The sequence below is a fragment of the Oncorhynchus keta genome, chromosome 1, assembly GCF_023373465.1.
Source record: "Oncorhynchus keta strain PuntledgeMale-10-30-2019 chromosome 1, Oket_V2, whole genome shotgun sequence".
NCBI classification, from domain to species: Eukaryota; Metazoa; Chordata; class Actinopteri; order Salmoniformes; family Salmonidae; genus Oncorhynchus; species Oncorhynchus keta.
Window position 1 is genome coordinate 69,023,407 of NC_068421.1, and position 20,189 is coordinate 69,043,595.

General features: G+C 43.5%; 2 protein-coding genes and 1 long non-coding RNA gene across 12 annotated transcripts in view; 2 read left to right on the plus strand and 1 right to left on the minus strand.

Moving 5' to 3' along the window:
* Positions 1-119: 119 nt before the first annotated feature.
* On the minus strand, positions 120-8,735 carry LOC118391985 (uncharacterized). Of its 4 annotated transcripts, XR_008061999.1 has the most exons (5): positions 8,577-8,654; positions 7,996-8,127; positions 7,383-7,486; positions 6,984-7,153; positions 120-1,947 (listed from the first exon to the last, which is right to left on the minus strand). It is a non-coding gene; the product is annotated as an uncharacterized LOC118391985 (long non-coding RNA). The 4 variants fall into 4 exon arrangements; XR_004827274.2 differs by lacking the exon at positions 7,996-8,127 and having other exon boundaries at positions 8,577-8,735; XR_008061990.1 differs by having other exon boundaries at positions 120-3,062; positions 7,996-8,667.
* A 36-nt stretch (positions 8,736-8,771) lies between these two features.
* On the plus strand, positions 8,772-14,115 carry LOC118391972 (eEF1A lysine and N-terminal methyltransferase-like). 3 transcript variants are annotated; one of them, XM_035783522.2, is made up of 10 exons: positions 8,772-9,219; positions 9,438-9,707; positions 9,881-9,973; positions 10,079-10,454; positions 10,576-10,775; positions 10,906-11,095; positions 11,160-11,351; positions 11,547-11,753; positions 11,911-12,047; positions 12,216-12,377. In XM_035783522.2, exons 1-10 carry the CDS (start codon positions 9,067-9,069, stop codon positions 12,228-12,230), a joined length of 1,833 nt encoding a protein of 610 aa, XP_035639415.1. In that variant the 5' UTR covers positions 8,772-9,066; the 3' UTR covers positions 12,231-12,377. The 3 variants fall into 3 exon arrangements, with proteins under 3 accessions (XP_035639415.1, XP_035639406.1, XP_035639398.1); XM_035783513.2 differs by having other exon boundaries at positions 8,780-9,219; positions 11,163-11,351; positions 11,911-12,042; positions 12,216-14,115; XM_035783505.2 differs by having other exon boundaries at positions 8,781-9,219; positions 11,911-12,042; positions 12,216-14,115.
* A 321-nt stretch (positions 14,116-14,436) lies between these two features.
* The window catches only part of LOC118391989 (dynamin-2-like), a 29,421-nt gene continuing 23,668 nt past the window's right edge, over positions 14,437-20,189 (plus strand). For 3 of the 5 annotated variants that reach the window (XM_052458961.1, XM_052458989.1, XM_052458978.1), the window contains exons 1-2: positions 14,438-14,765; positions 15,035-15,277. In XM_052458961.1, the coding sequence (XP_052314921.1) occupies positions 15,063-15,277 (215 nt within the window). In that variant the 5' untranslated portion in view covers positions 14,438-14,765; positions 15,035-15,062. Of the gene's footprint in view, positions 14,766-15,034; positions 15,278-20,189 lie in introns of all 5 variants that reach the window. The other 2 variants (XR_008062012.1, XM_052458967.1) reach the window with 1 other exon arrangement.

The following is a 20,189-nucleotide window of genomic DNA, read 5'->3' on the forward strand; positions in this document are numbered from 1 at the left end:
AAGGGTGAGACAAGACAAGGAGATGAGGGGAAACAAGTGGAGAGGGAATTGAAGTGTGAGAAACAGAAGAGAAAACATTCACTGTGTTCCTTCCGTAAAGAGAAATAAAACTAAGGATGGCAGAGTGTTTATGGTTTATTATACACTTCTCTTGGGGCACTCCATACACACTCACAGAACCTGCCTCAGTAACACATCACACATACAGTATGAGTATAGTCCTGGTTTGGAGTCTGCACTCTAGAAAGCAAAAGGTCTTGGTTCTAAACCCACATAATCCAGGTTGGACAAAGGACACAATACATCTTGAGTTCTTCCAGTTTAAGGAAAGCATAGAGTGCCTTCAGAAAGTATTCAAACCCCTTCACTTTCCCCCACATTTTGTTGTGTTACAGCCTGAATTTAAAATCGATTAAATTGAGATTTTGTGTCACTGGCCTACACACAATACCCCATAATGTCAAAGTGGAATTAGGTTTTTAGAAATGTGTACAAATTAAAAGCTCAAATGTCTTGAGTCAATATTGTATTCCACCCCTTTGTTATGGCAAGCCTAAATAAGTTCAAGAGTAAAAATATGCTTAACAAGTCACATAAGTTGCACAGATGCAATAATTGTGTTTAACATGAATGACTACCTCATCTCTGCACACCACACATAAAATGATCTTTAAGGTCTCTCAGTCAAGCAGTGAATTTCAAAAAACAGATTGAAACAAAGACCAGCAAGGTTTTCCAAAGCCTCGCAAAGGGCACCTATTGGTAGGTGGGTAAATATTAAAAAGTAGATATTTAACATCCCTTTGAGCATGGAGAAGTTATTAATTAGACTTTGGATGGTGTATCAATACACCCAATCACTACAAAAATACAGGCGTCCTTCCTAACTCAGTTGCCTGAGAGGAAGGAAACTGCTCAGGAATTTCACAATGAGGCTGTGATAGCAGAAAACTGAGGCTGGATCAAAAAAAATTGTAGTTACTCCACAATACTAACCTAAATGACAGAGTGAAAAGAAGAAAGCCAGTACCAAAAAAAATATTCCAAAACATGCATCCTTTTTGCAATAAGGCACTAACGTAAAACTGCAAAAAATGTACCAAAGAAATTAACTTTATGTCCTGAAAACAAAGTGTTGTTTGGGGCAAATCCAACACAACAGCACCATTCTACATATTTTCAGGACAATAATCTAAAACACAAGGCCAATTATATACTGGAGTTGCTTACCAAGACAACATGTAATGTTCCTGAGTGACCTAGTTACAGTTTTGACTTAACTATGGCAAGACTTAAATGGCTGTGTTGTAATGATCAACTAACAACTTGACAGAGCTTGAAAAAAAAGTATACTAATTTGCATATATTGTACAATCCAGGTGTGCAAAGCTCTTAGAAATTTACCCAGAAAGTCTCACAGTTGTAATCACTGCCAAAGGTGATTCTAACATGTATTGACTCAGGGGGTTGAATACTTATCGAATCAAGATATATTAGTGCTTTGTGTTTTATAAATTGATTTAAAAAATCTTCAACTTAGACATTGTAGAGTATTTTGTGTAGATCGTTGACAATTCATTTTCAATTTTAATCCCATGTGTAACACATCAAAACTGTGGAAAAAGTCAAGGGGTGTGAATACTTTTTGAAGGCACTGTATCAAAAGCACCACTATCTAAATTCAACATCAGAACTGTTTGATTGGCTCAGACTCTGATACCCATAAGTCAGAGTAGGTAGAAGTTGCCCCACCACTGATACAGGGTCAGATTTTGTATCCCTCTAATGGTTATGTGATCTGATGCTAGATCAGGGGTTAATAGCCATTACTTCTTCTTGCTGTCTGGTGTGCCATTGTCCTGAGAGGAGAAGTGTCCAGACATGGCTGCCAGAGCTTGATACCGATGGGAAATGGTGTTCTTCACCTCCTTGGGTAGCTCAGCATAACTACAGGGATGATAGAGCGAGAGAGAGAACTTACAAATCATCAGTAAAACTGGGAATAATCACTATCATTAGTTTCAATAAAAGACAGGTAAAGTATGATGCATAAACCCAGTAAAATAAATGTCCTGCATTAAGTCCTGCTTTTGTTTTGTCATATCAGTCTGCCTGGAAACAGGGGTCCCATCCAAAGTCTCTGGGCCTCTAGGCTCTACAATGTAACAGTTCAGATAAAAGACACGTACAGTACCAGTCAAATGTATGGACACACCTACTCATTCAAGGGTTTTTCTTTACTTTGACTATTTTCTACATTGTAGAATAATAGTGATGACATTAAAACTATGAAATAACACATACGGAATCATGTAGTAACCAAAAAAAGTGTTAAACAAATCAAAATATATTTTATATTTGAGATTCGTCAAAATAGTGTCATGATGTGGCCCTTTCTGGGTGTAGATTGTGGCTCCCTGTACATTTCCCAGCTGTCAGGTTTACATCTAAATATTGTGAAACGTATGTGATTACTCATTAAACTATTTGTGAAAAGATCAAATCAAAATGGATTTATATAGCCATTTGTACATCAGCTGATATCTCAAAGTGCTGTACAGAAACCCAGCCTAAAACCCCAAACATCAAGAAATGCAGGTGTAGAAGCACGGTGGCTAGGTAAAACTCCCTAGAAAGGCCAAAACCTAGGAAGAAACCTAGAGAGGAACCAGGCTCTGAGGGGTGGCCAGTCCTCTTCTGGCTGTGCCGGGTGGAGATCATAACAGAACATGGCCAAGATGTTCAAATGTTAATAAATGAACAGCATGGTCAAATAATAATAATCACAGCAGTTGTCGAGGGTGCAGCAAGTCAGCACCTCAGGAGTAAATGTCAGTTGGCCTTTCATAGCCGACCATTAAGAGTATTTCTACCACTCCTGCTGTCTCCAGAGAGTTGAAAACAGCAGGTCTGGGACAGGTAGCACGTCCGGTGAACAGGTCAGGATTCCATAGCCGCAGGCAGAACAGTTAAAACTGGAGCAGCAGCACGGCCAGGTGGACTGGGGCAGCAAGGAGTCATCATGCCAGGTAGTCCTGAGGCATGGTCCTAGGGCTCAGGTCCTCCGAGAGAGAGAAAGAGAGAATTAGAGAGAGCATTCTTAAATTCACACAGGACACCGGATAAGACAGATATAATAAATTGACCCTAGCCCCCCGACACAAACTACTGCAGCATAAATACTGGAGGCTGAGACAGGAGGGGTCAGGAGACACTGTGGCCCCATCCGATGATACCCCCGGACATGGCCAAACAGGAAGGGTATAACCCCACCCACTTTGCCAAAGCACAGCCCCCACACCACTAGAGGGATATCTTCAACCACCAACTTACCATCCTGAGACAAGGCCGAGTATAGCCCACAAAGATCTCCGCCATGGCACAACCCAAGGGGGGGGCACCAACCCAGACAGGAAGATCACATCAGTGACTCAACCCACTCAAGTGACGCACCCCTCCTAGGTACGGCATGAAAGAGCACCAGTAAACCAGTGACTCAGCCCCTGTAATAGAGTTAGAGGCAGAGAATCCCAGTGGAAAGAGGGGATCCGGTCAGGCAGAGACAACAAGAGCGGTTCGTTGCTCCAGAGCCTTTCCATTCACCTTCACACTCCGGGGCCAGACTACACTCAATCATATGACCCACTGAAGAGATGAGTTTTCAGTAAAGACTTAAAGGTTGAGACCGAGTCTGCGTCTCTCACATGGGTAGACAGACCATTCCATACAAATTGAGCTCTATAGAAGAAAGCCCTGCCTCCAGCTGTTTGCTTTGAAATTCTATTAGGAGGCCTGCGTCTTGTGACCGTAGCGTACGTATAGGTATGTACGGCAGGACCAAATCAGAGAGATAGGTAGGAGCAAGCCCATGTAATGCTTTGTAGGTTAGCAGTAAAACCTTGAAATCAGCCCTTGCCATAACAGGAAGCCAGTGTAGGAAGGCTAGCACTGGAGTAATATGATCAAATTGTTTAGTTCTCGTCAGGATTCTAGCAGCTGTATTTAGCACTAATTGAAGTTTATTTAGTGCTTTAGTGACAAAAGATGTCATGTGATGTTAACCTTTAAATGAGAGTATGGGTTTTTCATATGAAGTTAACCAAATCAATGGCCACACCCACGTGAGCATGGACATTACGTCGGCGTCATGGAACCGCCCTTTTCTATTAAAACGTATAAAATCCACTCCTGATGAAATTCACACCAGACCATGCAAACCCCGGTGTAAGCTAACAGTCTGACTATGTTATTCAATTATTGCGCGCCAATGAGCGTCTGCGTTGCCAAGGGCTAAAATAGAAGTCAGTTCTATTTCTGACGCAGTTTGTGCTGCAAGTCATACCTCGCCCATCTCCTCATTGGTTCTGCCCACATGGGTGACTAAAAGACGAATGAGGTCAGTGGCGGTAATGCACCTAATTTATGAAAGTTGCCAATCGCATTATAAAGTCATGAGAAGGAAAAGCCTGGAAGGATGAGATGACTAGAAACGATTTGGTTGACCGTTGGCTGATTTCCCTTCACGCTGTGGTCCAACTCATCCCAAACCATCGCAATTGAGTTGAGGTCAGGTGATTGTGTAGGCCAGGTCATCTGATGCAGCACTCCATGACTCTCCTTCTTAGTCAAATAGCCTTTACACAGCCTGGAGGTGTGTTGGGTCATTGTCCTGTTTAAAAAGTAATGATAGTCCCACTAAGCGCAAACCAGATGGGAAGGCGTATCGCTGCAGAATGCTGTGGTAGCCATGCTGGTTAAGTGTGCCTTGAATTCTAAATAAATCACTGACTGTTTCACCAGCAAAGCACCCACACACCACCTCATCCTCCATGCTTCACGGTGGGAACCACAAATGTGGAGATCCACACACGTGGAGATCATCTGTTCACCTATTTGTGTCTCACAAAGACACAGCGGTTAAAACCAAAAATCTCAAATTTGGACTCATCAGACCAAAGGACATATTTCCACCGGTCTAATGTTCATTGCTCGTGTTTCTTGGCCCAAGCAAGTCTCTTCTTATTATTGGTGTCCTTTAGTAGAAGTTTCTTTGCAGCAATTCTTCCATGAAGGCCTGATTCACAGAGTCAAACAAAGTTTTATTTGTCAAAAGCACCGAAAACAACAGGTACAGTGGAATGCTTACTTACAAGCCCTTAACCAATAATGCAGTTAAGAAAATACCTAAAAAATAAGAGATAAAAATAACAAATAATTAAAGAGCAGCAGTAAAATAACAATAGCGAGGCAATATACAGGGGGTACCGGTGTCGAGGTAATTGAGGTAATATGTACATGTAGGTAGAGTTATTAAAGTGACTATTGCCCCCCCCCCCCTCTGATTAGCAGATGGAAATTAGGTAAAAACTGATTTAAGTTTCCCTGCATTAATGTCCCCGGCCACTGGGAGCGCCACCTCTGGATGAGCGTTTTCCTGTTTGCTTATGGCGGTATTCGGCTCATTGAGTGCGATCTTAGTGCCAGCATCGGTCTGTGATGGTATGTAAGACAGCTACAAAAAATACAGATGAAAACTCTCAAGGTAGATAGTGTGGTCTACAGCTTGTCATGAGATACTCCATCTCAGGCGAGAAAAATCTTGAGACTTCCTTAGATATCGTGCACTAGCTGTTGTTTACAAATATACATAGGCCACCACCCCGTGTCTTACCAGAGGCTGATGTTCTATCCTGCCGATAGTGTGTATAACCCGCCAGCTGTATGTTATTAATGTTGTTGTTCAGCCATGACTCGGTGAAACATAAGATATTACAGTTTGTAATGTTCTGTGTTGGTAGGATATACATGCTTTTAGTTCGTCCCATTTATTTTCCAACGATTGAACGTTGGCTAACAGTACGGATGGCAAAGGCAGATTAGCCTCTCGTCGCCTGATCCTCACAAAGCACCCCGATCTCGTTCCACAAAATCTATGTTTCTTTCACCTGTGAATGACAGGGATGAGGGCCTGTTCGGGTGTTTGGAGTATATCCTTCCAGTCCAACTCCTTAAAGAAAAATCTTTGTCCAATTCGAGGTGAGTAATCGCTGTTCTGATGTCCAGAAGCTCTGATGTCTAGAAGCTGCTACCGTCATAAGAGACGATAGCAGCAACATTATGTACAAAATAAGTTACAAACAATAAGAAAAATCTAACAAAATAGCATGGTTGGTTAAGAGCCCATAAAACAGCAGCCTTCCTCTCCGGGACCATCATCAATATTCAGTCTCCTCTGAACAGTCGATGTTGAGATGTGTCTGTTACTTGAACTCTGAAGCATTTATTTGGGCTGCAATTTCTGAGGCTGGTAACTGTAATGATCTTATACTCTGCAACAGAGGGAACTCTGGGTCTTCCTTTCATGAGAGCCTGTTTAATCATAGCCCTTGATGGTTTTTGCAACTGCACTTGAATAAACTTTAAAAGTTCTTGAAATTTTCCTGATTGACTGACCATCTTAAAGTAATGATGGACGGTCATTTCTCTTTGCTTATTTGAGCTGTTCTTGCCATTATACAGACTTAGTCTTTTACCAAAAATGGCTATCTTCTGTATACCACCCCTACCTTGTCACAACACAACTGATTGGCTCAAACGCATTGAAGTAAAGAAATTCCACAAATTAACTTTTAACAAGGCACAGCAGTTAATTGAAATGCATTCCTGGTGACTACCTCATGAAGCTGGTTGAAAGGACGCAAAGAGTGTGCAAAGCTGTCATCAAGGCAAAGGGTGGCTACTTAGAATAATTTCAAATATAACATCTATTTTGATTTGTTTAACACTTTTTTGGTTACTACAAGATATCATGTGTTATTTCATAGTTTGAAATGTCTTCACTATTATTCTACAATGAAGGAAATATTAAAAATAAAGAAAAACCCTGGAATGGGTAGGTGTGTCCAAACCTTAGACTGGTACTGTATATTAGAGCAAGCATGCAGAGATGTTCAGTGTGGTGTGTGTGTGTGTGATATTCTTACCTCAGTTATCCCTCTGAAGAGTTGTACCGGTTCCTCTTTCCCTGGACAGAAGGCAAAGGTACACAAAGCCCAGGCCGACTTGTCCTGAAACCCAGCCAGCATCTTAAACTGATCTGGGCCGATGCCCAAAGGCATCTTAAGGCTAAGTTCATCATTAGAACCATAGGATCCTATATAATCAAATAAAAAAACATCTTAAGGCTGTTCATCATGAGAACCAGATGATCCTATATAATTTTTAAAAAGCATCTTATGGCTAAGTTCATCATTAGAACCAAACCGTGTCCTTAACAGTTCACACACGCTTACATAATAATTGGTAACTTTACATTTACTGTAAGTAACTGTATTCATTTATACATAACATAGGCTTTGTAGCTTATATGAGTCATTGCTTACCTTCTGGCTTCAGTTTATTCAGGAACCATTGATAAGGTGTACTCACAGTCAATCTTCTTGGACACTAGTTTATAGGGAAACTTGTCCCCCAGGATCTGAATCCCCTGTTGGTCAGAGAACAGAGCATTATTTTAAATAGCATGGACTTTTAGTCAGACTGCAAAACTTCTGTAACTCAGTTCATGTTATCTTTGTACAACACATATCTCAATCTATTTATTGTCTTTATTTAACTAGGCAAGTCAGTTAAGAACATTTTTTTTTTTTACAATGACGGCCTATCAAAAGGCCTCTTGCTGGGACGGGGGCTGGGATTTTAAAAATGTAGAAATATAGGACAAAACACACATCACGACAAGAGCCAACACTACATAAAGACAACATAGCAAGGCAGCAACACAACATAGTAGAAACACAAAACATTGTACAAACATTATTAGGCACAAACAACAGCACAAAGGGCAAGAAGGCAGAGACAACAATACATCACGCAAAGCAGTCACAACGGGTGGGTATAATTTGTGGAACGTTCCAACAGGAATCTGTTCCAAAAACTTCGTTAATAACAAGGATGCCAACAAACAACGCATACAAAGTAGCATGATCAACTCACCACGTAGCTTATTCTTAATGTTTGTCCATAGGCTACCAGAGTGAGGACAGACATTTTTCGGAATAAATTGTATGTGTATGTGGAGGATCAGGGCTGCAGTAGATATCTCAGATATCTACTGGGGAGTGAGGCCTAAAATGGTTGTATAAATAAGAATCGACCAGTGGGTCTTGCGAGAGGTATACAGAGATGACCAGTTTACAGAGGAGTATAGAATGCAGTGATGTGTCCTATAAGGAGCATTGGTGGCAAATCTGATGGCTGAATGGTAAAGAACATATAGCCAGCCGGTCGAGAGCACCAATACCTGCCAATCTATAAATAATGTCTCCGTAATCTAGGAGGTGAACCGTAATCTATTTTTTAGGCTAATAACAGCTATCAAAACATTTGATCTGTGCAAGTGTAATCTAAAACCACCACCACATTCCCCGTCAGTCATTTCCATGCATTCACATGGGTTGGCTGCCTTTGCTCTAGCCAAAGTAAAGCCTCGAATAAACAGCACACGCTGCAACGTTTAATGTTCACAATAGGGCTTTTCTACATGGAATGTCGGTTCTTGTGAACCATTCTGCTACCTCTTCTAGTTTATTTGCGTTGCCAGTCACGAAGACCACAGATCTCCCGGTTGGGACAGCCATGTTGATGCCTCTTGTTGTCCGGAAGATAATCACCAACGGACCAGAACTCGCCGGGTCGCAAAGGCATCCGATTCCACATCAGACAATGACAGGCTTCTGTCAAGAATCTCAGCAAATCAGCATTAGACTAGGAACTCCGCCTATTCAGAGCTAGCCAATCGAAATGTAGTTGTGTACAGCTCGGAATAATGTCCGGGTGAACATGCCATGTGGGAAAGATAGGGGCTGAAAATCCAAGCATTTCTAGCTTGATAATACGTTTTTCGACCAATTGACAATCTACCAATTGCTACCGTTACACATGTATAATGTCCTGCATGTTCCTGAATCTTAGCTAGCTTGTTCAAAGCTAATCGAAAGTATTCTAACGTTAGTTTGTTTACAAGTAGCTAGCTAGCTACTGATATAGACCTAGCAAGTGTTAAAGATGAGTCTTCTACCTCGCACTGCCGAGGAGTTCAGTTCTGCAGAGTACTGGGAACGCTTCTTCAAGAAGAGAGGAGAGAAGGCTTTTGAGTGGTATGGAGACTACAACAAACTCTGTGGCGTGCTGCACAAATACATCAAACCGCGGGATAAGGTGAGCAGATACCCTGACATGTAGGAAAATGCCCCCCAAAAATGTTCCGACTCCACAGTCAATTTGTCTTCTGCTGAATTTCTTTCTACTGAAGAGCCATGTACGTCTTGTATTATATGACGCACGGAAGAAATCCTATTTAAATGACAGGGTCCCTTAACAGACTCTTTTATCCAACGCGACTTACAGTCATGCGTATCTTGTCTCGTCTGTCCCAGGTCTTGGTGGTGGGCTGTGGTAACTCTGAGCTGAGTGAGCAGCTGTATGACGTTGGCTACAGACATCTGACCAACATTGACATTAGTGAGACGGTGGTGAATAACATGAACCAGAAGAATGCCAAGCAGCGCCCAGACCTGACCTTCCAGAAGGTGGATGCCACCCAGACGCCCTACGAGGACGGAAGCTACCAGGCTGTACTGGACAAGGGGACACTGGACGCCATGGCCTCCCAGGAGGGGGCTCTAGCTGGGAGGATGCTGGCTGAGGTGTGCTGGTGTGGAGTAGCTTGACAGGGATTATAAAATAGTTTAACAAAGCCAGAAGCCCTGCACATAGAGTAGCACTCCAGGAGTGTTGGCCACCTCTGGTATACATACCAGTTAGTAAAATGTGTTTTAAAGTTTATTCACATGCACCCTTGTGCCTTGTGTTTGTGTAGGTGTGCCGTGTCCTGGGTATAGGAGGCCGCTACATCTGTGTGACCCTGGCCCAGGAGAGTGTCATCAAGCTGGCTGTGGAGCACTTCATCCAGGTAAAAGGCTTAGGTTAGATGCATTGATAGTGATAGATGGTTGCCTTACCTACTTTAATTCAATTCACTCAGGATAAGAGCATTTTCAAAATGATTGAAATGTAGGTGGGCTGGGCTGTGAGACTCCATTGTCTGGGTGACCCAGAGAGCCAGGAGGTCTCTTCCTTCGCTCTGCCTGTCTTCGTATTGGTTTGCACAAAGTTCCGCCAGCCAATGCCCATGCCCATCCTGGAGATGTGCCAAGGGGAGGATGGTGACCCCGTGAGGCTTCCCGTGGTGGCAGACCTGCTGTCTGTGGTGAGAGAGCGCCAGGCGTACGCCATGCTGAGACAGAGGCTCCGTACAGGTACAGACTCGACCTCTACCCCCTCGTTGACCCTCTGCCACGCCCCCACTGGGCGACCCCGCTACACCCTCACCGTACAGGACTGCCCCCCTGGTGCCAAGGTTCCTCGTGCAAACCACTTTGCCATCTTCATAGGTGAGGGACAGGATTTGTCATTTATCGGCACACCTGGGTGGAAAAACATGGGTATGTTTGTCTTTCCTTTCTGCTCTTGGCTGCATTCTAAACCTGGCTCTTCCTGTCTCAACCCTGACAGTGCCTCAGGGCAGAGAGACTGATTGGCTGTACGGCTTGGCCGAGGGGCGGGGCCAACTAGCGGCTAGCGCTAACTTCAGACGTCTGGTTGTCGTGGCCATGCACAGAGAACAGGAGTATACCGACATGCAGGCTGTCCAATCAGAGCTCTCCCCCATGGTGATGGAACTCGCCCCCCCTGGGATGCCAGCCAATCAGAAAGTAGGGAAGTTGTGATTATTCTATTTTGGGTTGTAGTTTAAAAAACATGTTTCCTAATTTCTCTATCATCTGGCCCCCTTCACCCATTTTTCCCGTCTCCCTCTCCCCATCCCTGTCCCTCCCCCTGTAGGTTCCGTTCCTGTCGGTGGGAGGTGAGCTGGGTTGGAGGGAGGTGGTGAGTCATGGTACCAGTGATCTGAGTGGTCAGTACTCTGTAGAGGATGTGAGAGGAGAGGATGGTCAGCTCTACCGTAGACTGGTGTTCCTGGGTAACGACGGACTGGTCCAGTCAGAGAGCCGCCTCACTAATCCAGCAGCAGGTGAGGACAAACACACAGTTTTTATTACTTGGTGAGTTCAGTAGCTAACCGTCTCTAACTTTAGCAGCAGCCTCGTCTCAGAAGAATAAGAAGAGCAGAAGGAAAGCCAAGCCCTCTGCCCCTCCCCCCATGACAACCCCATCCCAGACACCAGGTGGTGCCCTGGAGGTGGACAAAGGCTATCTATGCTGTACCCACCACAGGGTCATGGTGGCTGGCCTCGCCATGCTAGGAGTGGGCACCGACCACAACAAAGGTAGGTGTATTTGCCAGCATTGTCTGCAAGTCAGTCGCCCTGTGCCCACATACCTGCCAAATAGCAGTCTGTGTTTGACACTTTTTCTCAAATTCACTATTTTTGCCTACAGGAAGTTTGGTCACTTGACACGACAGATCTGATGAATCAGCCAAATGTCTCCTGTCTGTCATGTCTCCTATAACTTCTCTGTAGATGTGTCAGTGCTCCTGGTGGGACTGGGTGGTGGAGGGCTGCCCCAGTTCCTGCGGGACTTTGTACCTGGAGCCAGGGTGGAGGTGGTGGAGCTGGATCCAGCAGTACTGGAGGTGGCTCAGGGATGGTTCGGCTTCACACCTGATGACAGGCTCACTGTCACACTGGGAGATGGACTGGAACACATTAACAACATTGAGAGAGAAGGTGAGAGTTCTGGGAGGGAGGGGGACGAGAGAGGGAGATGAGGAAGAGATACCGGATACACATTTAAGGTGGGAGGGGGAAAGTAAAAGGTTGCTTCAAGAGCACATTTGTAACCTCGAGCATGCACATGATTAACACTATTCTCTTACCTGTCTAGGTGGTCATCAGTATGATGTCATCATGTTTGACGTGGACAGTAAGGACCCCAGTTTGGGGATGAGCTGTCCTCCTCCTGCCTTCGTAGAAACAGCCTTCCTGGAGAGAGTTGGCAATCTGCTGACATCTCGAGGTACAGTAAGTTTTTTTTAAATAACTTTCAAGGAGCTAGCCTGCTTTATTTTCCAAATCTAAAATGTTACATTTTTCAAAGCTTGTAGACCTAGGTCTTATCGAGGTGTGTCTTGTATCTCACCATATTACACCCTCCCTCCTCTGTCTGTCTCTGTCACCCCTCCCCACCAGGTGTGTTCATGTTGAACCTGGTGTGTCGTGACTCTGCATTGAAGAAGAGTGTGTTGGGTCGTGTGCGGGGTGTGTTCCCGCGTGTGCTCTCCCGGGGCATCGAGGGGGAGGTCAACGAGGTGCTGCTGTGCTCCAGGGGAACGGGGGAGACAGGAGTTCCGCCCAGCCTGCTAAAGGCAGGGAAGACTCTACAGGTAGCACTGGGCATGAACAGCAGTAGAGCAGCAACCTGCATCCCTCAGATAGACATCACTGAGCTGCTAGAGGACCTGAACGTGGCATGAGGGAGAGGGGCATGAGGAGAAGAGGACAATGTGAAAAAGTATCATTTTAATTCTCAAAATGCTACATGCAATGTAGGAAATAAAAATGTTCAGATGTATACTAAACAAAAATATAAATGCTACATGTGATAATTTCAGAGTTGCAGTTCATATTAGAAAATCATTTGATTTAAATAAAATAATTAGGCCCTAACCTATGGATTTCACGACTGGGAATACAGATATGAATCTGTAGAGCGTGGATCAGGAAACCAGTCAGTATCTGGTGTGACCACCATTTGCCTCATGCGGTGTGACACATCTTATTCACATAGAGTTTATCAGGCTGTTGATTGTGGCCAATGGACTGTTGTCCCACTCTTCAATGGATTTGCGAAGTTTCTGGATATTGGCGGGAACTGGAAAACGCTGTCGTACACGTCGATCCAGATCATCACAAACATGCTCATTGAGTGACATATCTGGTGAGCATGAAAGCTGTGGAAGAAGTGGGACATTTTCACCTTCCAGGAAATGTGTACAGATCCTTACAACATCGGGTCTTGCATTATCATGCTGAAACATGAGGTGATGGCAGCGGATGAGTGGCACGACAATGGGCCTCAGGATCTCGTTGCGGTTTCTCTGTGCATTCAAGTTGCCATCGATAAAATGCAATTGTGTTCGTTGTCTGTAGCTTATGCCTGCCCTTACCATAACCCTACTGCTACCATGGGGCACTCTGTTCACAACGTTGACATCACCAAACCGCTCACCCACACAATGCCATGTCTGCCATCTGCCCAGTACAGTTGGAACTGGGATTCATCTATGAAGAGCACACTTCTCCTCCAGCGTGCCGGTGGACATCCAAGGTGAGCATTTGCTCACAGAAGTCTGTTACGATGCTGAACTGCAGTCAGGTCAAGACCCTGGTGAGGATGACGAGTAAACAGATGAAATTCTCAGATATGGTTTCTAACAGTTTGTGCAGAAATTCTGTGGTTATGCAAACCCACGATCCCGCAGGCGAAGAAGCCGGTTGTAGAGGTCCTGGTCTGGTGTGGTTACATGTGGTCTGCAGGTGTGAGGCCGGTTGGAAGTACTGCCAAATTCTCTAAAATGATGTTAGAGGTGGCTTATAGTAGAGAAATTAACATTAAATTCTCTGGCAACGTCTCTGGTGGACATCCCTGCAGTCAACATGCCATTGTATTGTGTGACAACTGCACATTTTAGTGGCCATTTTTTGTCCCCAGCACAAGGTGCACCTGTGTAATGATCATGCTGTTTAATCAGTTTCTTGATATAACACACCTGTCAGGTGGATGGATTATCTTGGCAAAGGAAAAATACACTCACTAACAGGGATGAAAACAAATTTGTGCACAATTTTAGATAAATATTTTTTGTGCTATGGAAAAATCCCCTGGTCTTTTATTTCAGCTCATGAGACATGGGACCAACACATAACATATTGGGTTTATATTTTTGTTCTGTGTACTTGGTCCCAACAGAATAAATAAACGTTTTATTCTCAAACTTTTCTCTGGTGTTTATTGATGATGAACCCTGGAGTGATTTTCTTATGCTTATAGTTAGTTTCAAGATATTTTAGAATATAATTTTTTTTCTGGCAGATTTTCATCTGAAATCTTTTGCATAAAGATCCCCCTACCCACAGCTGATTTGATACAGCACTGCCTCTCACTCACACATACTCTCTCGCTGCCAAAGAATGCAGCCGTGTTATTTACAGTAGATGAATCGTGTGGCATGGTTACAGTCTCCAGACTACATGATCAAGAGAGACAGTTACTGCGAGGTGGGTGTGATTTAAATAGCCCTGGGCTGGAGGCGGGGAATATTACCTGTCTGTCAAGCAAAATCAATATTTTAACTGGCCATCTGTTCTGTTAACAGCCATGAATGGGCGTGCAGACTTTCTGGCAACTCCTGCACAGATTTGTACGCATGCGCAGAGAGAGACCCGTTAACTGTCAAATTGATCAAATTGTCATCGAGTTGTTTCACTGGCTTAACCGTGTCGAATCAGATTCAAAGTCCACCGGAGGAAATGTTACCTACACGATTCTCTCTTTGACTTTTTGGGATCGTCTTTTCCAACAGGAAGTAAATATTAAACACAGGGTGTAACTTGCGTTTGGGTTCAGCTTGCTCGCACAGGGTGTCCGGACCACTGCGGTGCCAAGTTGGATTTGACAGTACCATTGCTAACGTTAACAGCAAGACAAGAGAGGGAACGGATTTTTAGACCGACTACCAGGTATCCAGATAACCGTTAGATAAAAAAATAGAAATAATGTATACATATGCAAACTTACTATTTGTTTTAGTGGCATGCCGATTCAATAAATATCAACCAGGGCCAGCACTCACTTTAAGTTGTTGTTAGCCCTGCGATAGCTACAATAGCTTGCTCACTGGTTGTTGTCAGCTCAGCTATCAAAATATCCCAAATAACATTATTTTTGAATGCTTAATTAAATTTATTCGTGCAAATTTGCTTGTCCACAATTATGTCATTCTTCCCAGGTTAACCGAACCAGAAAGTTCGGTCCGGATGGTGTTGTCTGTACAAATTCAGGTGGTTGACAGTCGGACGGGCACTGTCGCCATGGGCAACCGGGGGATGGAGGAGCTGATCCCCTTGGTGAATAGGCTCCAGGACGCCTTCAGCACCATTGGCCAGAGCTGCAACCTAGACCTGCCGCAGATAGCGGTCGTTGGCGGTCAGAGCGCAGGCAAGAGCTCTGTCCTGGAGAACTTTGTGGGCAGGTATGGTAGTCAGACCTAGCTAGTGATCATCAACAATAAGACATCAGCTAATGCACCAGAACCATTCATGATGTTATTCAATAATGGGTTATTCAGATGCTGGCTGTTTTGAGTTTGGTAGAGATTCATGGTTCCCAACAGTTGACCTCTCCAAATGAATGCACACTGCAGACAGACACCCTCTCATATTCAGTGAGCGCTAGCATGGGTTGTTTACTAAACCCTCTGCCAAGGGTAGTTGTGTTTGAAGCAGCTGATCCTTCTCCAGTGTTACAAATTAGTTAAGTTATGTGACAATAGGCATGATGTGTAAACAAGTGTTTTCAGATCATAGCAGATGGAGAGAGGAGACAATAAGATGTTCTCCTTTTCTTTCTCAGTATGGTTGGCATGAAGTGGGGGCTCAGAGGAGGAAGGGGAGGATCATCCTGCTCAGTGAATTTCATAAAAATAAAAACTGTTTTTAAGTTATCCTTTTTAGATTAAACTATACTAAATATTTTCACATCACAAAATAACTGATTAAAACACTGTTTTGCAATGAAGGTCTGCAGTAGCAGCAACAGCAGTCTCCACCAGTGTAACTGCTAACCTGCTTGCTGTCAGAGCATTTGAGGGCAGTTGGAAATCCCGCTCATTTCTCATGGAGCAGTGTTTGTGCACCGCTCCGGTGCTCCATGTCCTTTCCAACGCTCCACTGAAAACCGCTCTGCTCTCAGAGGAAAAAAACTGGCACTCCAAATTCGCTCCATTCATAAAAATCCCAATTTAACCAACAGCCATCTATTGTTGTGACTACCTGGACCTACCATTTGGTTTTGAAGTATTGAAACCAAAGCATATGGATTTGAATGAAAAGTATTTGAATAAACATGAAAAGGTGAATGTAAGAAGTACACATTTCAAATAGACTACATGTTATATTAAACAGCATATAAACACTCTAAATAGGTCAGGAGCTGGACAGGGAGCCTAAGAAGGAATGAAAATGAATTATTTAGTCTATTATTTCAATTATTTCAAGGCTATAGCTTATAAAGAAATACATTGTGAAGCATTTGCAAGTGCGACACAATAGCCTGGTAGGGACATAAAGCACTCAGCATTTAAACAATATTTAGTTGTATTAAATCATTATAGTCTATAAATTGTGCATATAGGCTGTGACTTACTTAGAATTAAATACAAATTAAACGAAAGTGCCTTTTTAATTCATTTTTAGAAACACCAGTTTGGCCAGTCTGTGGATTCAGGCTCGTGCGATGGTGCCTGGAGAGCAGGTCAGCAGTGGAGAATATCCTCTCCACTCTTGCAGAGCCACTGGGGATCCTAAACACCCTTTAGGCCACTCTTGCAGAGCCACTGGGGATCCTAAACACCCTTTAGGCCACTCTTGCAGAGCCACTGGGGATCCTAAACACCCTTTAGGCCACTCTTGCAGAGCCACTGGGGATCCTAAACACCCTTTAGGCCACTCTTGCAGAGCCACTGGGGATCCTAAACACCCTTTAGGCCACTCTTGCAGAGCCACTGGGGATCCTAAACACCCTTTAGGCCACTCTTGCAGAGCCACTGGGGATCCTAAACACCCTTTAGGCCACTCTCGCCAGGCTGGGCAGAGATGCAGACTTTTTTAAATATATTTTTTTATATAGGCAGGCCTAAAGGTTTCTAGGCAAAATAACCCAATCAAAACGGAAAGCTCCTTGAACGTAGGAATATGCCAGGCCTATTGGGCCAAAATCAACTATGGCCTATTGTATAGATAATAGAACAAAATTAACATTGTTTAAGAGATCTTATTTAAAATAAAATACTTTGCTACAATGACACACTTAGTTATCTACCCAACTCTTTCCTTACTTTTAGCATGTGCACGTAGTAAGTACACCATCAGGCCTTTCGGGATAAGTGTATTTTCAGGTCCCACAATGATTCTTTAGTGGTGGACACTACATCACAGCACTCCCTCTCTTGCTCTTGGTCCTCATCTTTGTAATTCACCTTGATTTAGCACCTGTGTGTTCTATCAGTTTCTTTCTGAAAAGATTTAGTGAACTCCATGACAGTAGCTAAAGCAAGGGGCTATAGGAGCACACAAGTAGACTACAAAGGCATGCTGGGCCAGGCTTGCCCTGAGCTCGTGAAGTGAGTGCTACTAGATCGAAATTGGAGTGGGCGAGAAGGCCGCCGCTCCAGCCTTCTGGAATCTTGCTCCGCTCACATACTCTGTTTCCTGTACACTGTACTGCATGATTGTAGTGGGTTTACTAACGCTTTAGTACTAGTCGCCATGTTGACTATGACGTTCGCAAATATGGTTGACAACGATGTAAGCTGTGTGTAGCGGTTTGGCTTTAAGAAATGTTTTTCGCCTGGTCACAGACATATGTGTTGTGCACAGATGTTCGCAAACAAAGGGAAAATGTGAGAGGAGTAGAGTGCATAGATGCAAGAAGGAATTATACAACGAACAAAGTGATGATGCTGTTTGTATGTGCCTGCAATAAAAGTGAATTGTGTATTCATTCCACCGATTCTGTTGAAAAACGTTTCTTAAACGTAACGAAATCGGGATAAACCTAAATTTGTCCAATTGAAACTCTTGTTTGCAATACTGTTTGGAATAATGATTGTAGCAACCTCATGATGGTTATAGGGAAAATGTGAATATCATGTAGTAGCCTAAACCTATCACTGTTACATTGAACTGGGTGAGTGGAATATGAATGACAGTAATCTAATATCCTGTAATAAAAGCCCATGCTCATCAAAAAAAAAGTGTCCTGCCTAATCTTAAATATTTGGGCTCTAAGGCACTGCATCTCAGTGCTCGAGGTGTCACTACAGACACCCTGGTTCGAATCCAGGCTGTAACACAACTGGCTGTGATTGGGAGTCCCATAGGGCGGCACACAATTGGCCCAGCGTTTTCCGGGTTTTTATTTATTTTATTTTTATTTCACCTTTATTTAACCAGGTAGGCTAGTTTAGAACAAGTTCTCATTTACAACTGCGACCTGGCCAGGATAAAGCATAGCAGTGTGAACAGACAACAACACAGAGTTACACATGGAGTTAACAATAAACAAGTCAATAACACAGTAGAAAAAAAAAGTCCATATACATTGTGTGCAAAAGGCATGAGGAGGTAGGCAATAAATAGGCCATAGGAGCGAATAATTACAATTTAGCAGATTAACACTGGAGTGATAAATTATCAGATGATCATGTGCAAGTAGAGATAATGTTGTGCAAAAGAGCAGAAAAGTAAATAAATAAAAACAGTATGGGGATGAGGTAGGTAGATTGGGTGGGCTGTTTACCGATAGTCGGTTAGCTGCTCAGATAGCAGATGTTTAAGGTTGGTGAGGGAAATAAAAGTCTCCAACTTCAGCGATTTTTGCAATTCGTTCCAGTCACAGGCAGCAGAGAACTGGAAGGAAAGGCGGCCGAATGAGGTGTTGGCTTTAGGGATCATCAGTGAGATACACCTGCTAGAGCGCGTGCTATGGGTAGGTGTTGCCATCGTGACCAGTGAACTGACAAAAGCCGGAGCTTTACCTAGCATGGACTTGTAGATGACCCGGAGCCAGTGGGTCTGGCGACGAAAATGTAGCGAGGGCCAGCCGACTAGAGCATACATGGTGCAGTGGTGGGTGGTATAAGGTGCTTTAGTAACAAAACGGATGGCACCGTGATAAACGGCATCTAGTTTGCTGAGTAGAGTATTGGAAGCTATTTTGTAGATGGCATCGCCGAAGTCGAGGATTGTTAGGATAGTCAGTTTTACTAGGGTAAGTTTGGCGGCGTGAGTGAAGGAGGCTTTGTTGCGAAATAGAAAGCCGACTCTAGATTTGATTTTGGATTACAGTCTAGCCAGACACCTAGGTACTTATAGATGTCCACATATTCTAGGTCGGAACCATCCAGGGTGGTGATGCTAGTCGGGCGTGCAGGTGCAGGCAGCGAGCGGTTGAAAAGCATGCATTTGGTTTTACTAGCGTTTAAGAGCAGTTGGAGGCCACGGAAGGAGTGTTGTATGGCATTGAAGCTCGTTTGGAGGTTAGATAGCACAGTGTCCAAGGAAGGGCCAGAAGTATACAGAATGGTGTCGTCTGCATAGAGGTGGATCAGGGAATCGCCCGCAGCAAGAGCAACATAATTGATATATACAGAGAAAAGAGTCGGTCGGTGTAGGCCGTTATTATAAATAAGAATTTGTTCTTAACTGACTTGCATTGTTAAATATACAGTAGCAAGAAAAAGTATGTGAACCCTTTGGAATTACCTGGATTTCTGCATAAATTGGTCATCAAATTTGATCTGATCTTCATCTAACAACAGACAAACATAGTGTGCTTAAACTAATAACACAAATTATTGTATTTTTCTTTTCTATATCGAATACATCATTTAAACAATCACAGTGTAGGTTGGAAAAAGTATGTGAACCCCAATGCAAATTACTTCTTCAAAAGCTAGCTTGGAGATTGGAGATGTTGGTTAGAGCTGCCTTGCCCTATAAAAAACACTCACAAAATGTGAGTTTGCTATTCACAAGAAGCATTGCCTGATGTGAACTATGCCTCGAACAAAAGAGATCTCAGAAGACCTAAGATTAAGAATTGTTGACTTGCATACGGCTGGAAAGGGTTACAAAATAATCTCTAAAAGCCTTCAGTCCATGGTAAGACAAATAGTCTATAAATGGAGAAAGTTCAGCACTGTTGCTACTCTCCCTAGGAGTGGCCATCCTGCAAAGATGGCTGCAAGTGCACAGAGCAGAATGCTCAATAAGGTTAAGAAGAATCATAGAGTGACAGCTAAAGACTTACAGAAATCTCTGAAATATGCTAACATGTCTGTTGACGAGTCTACGATACATAAAACACTAAACAAGAATGCACGG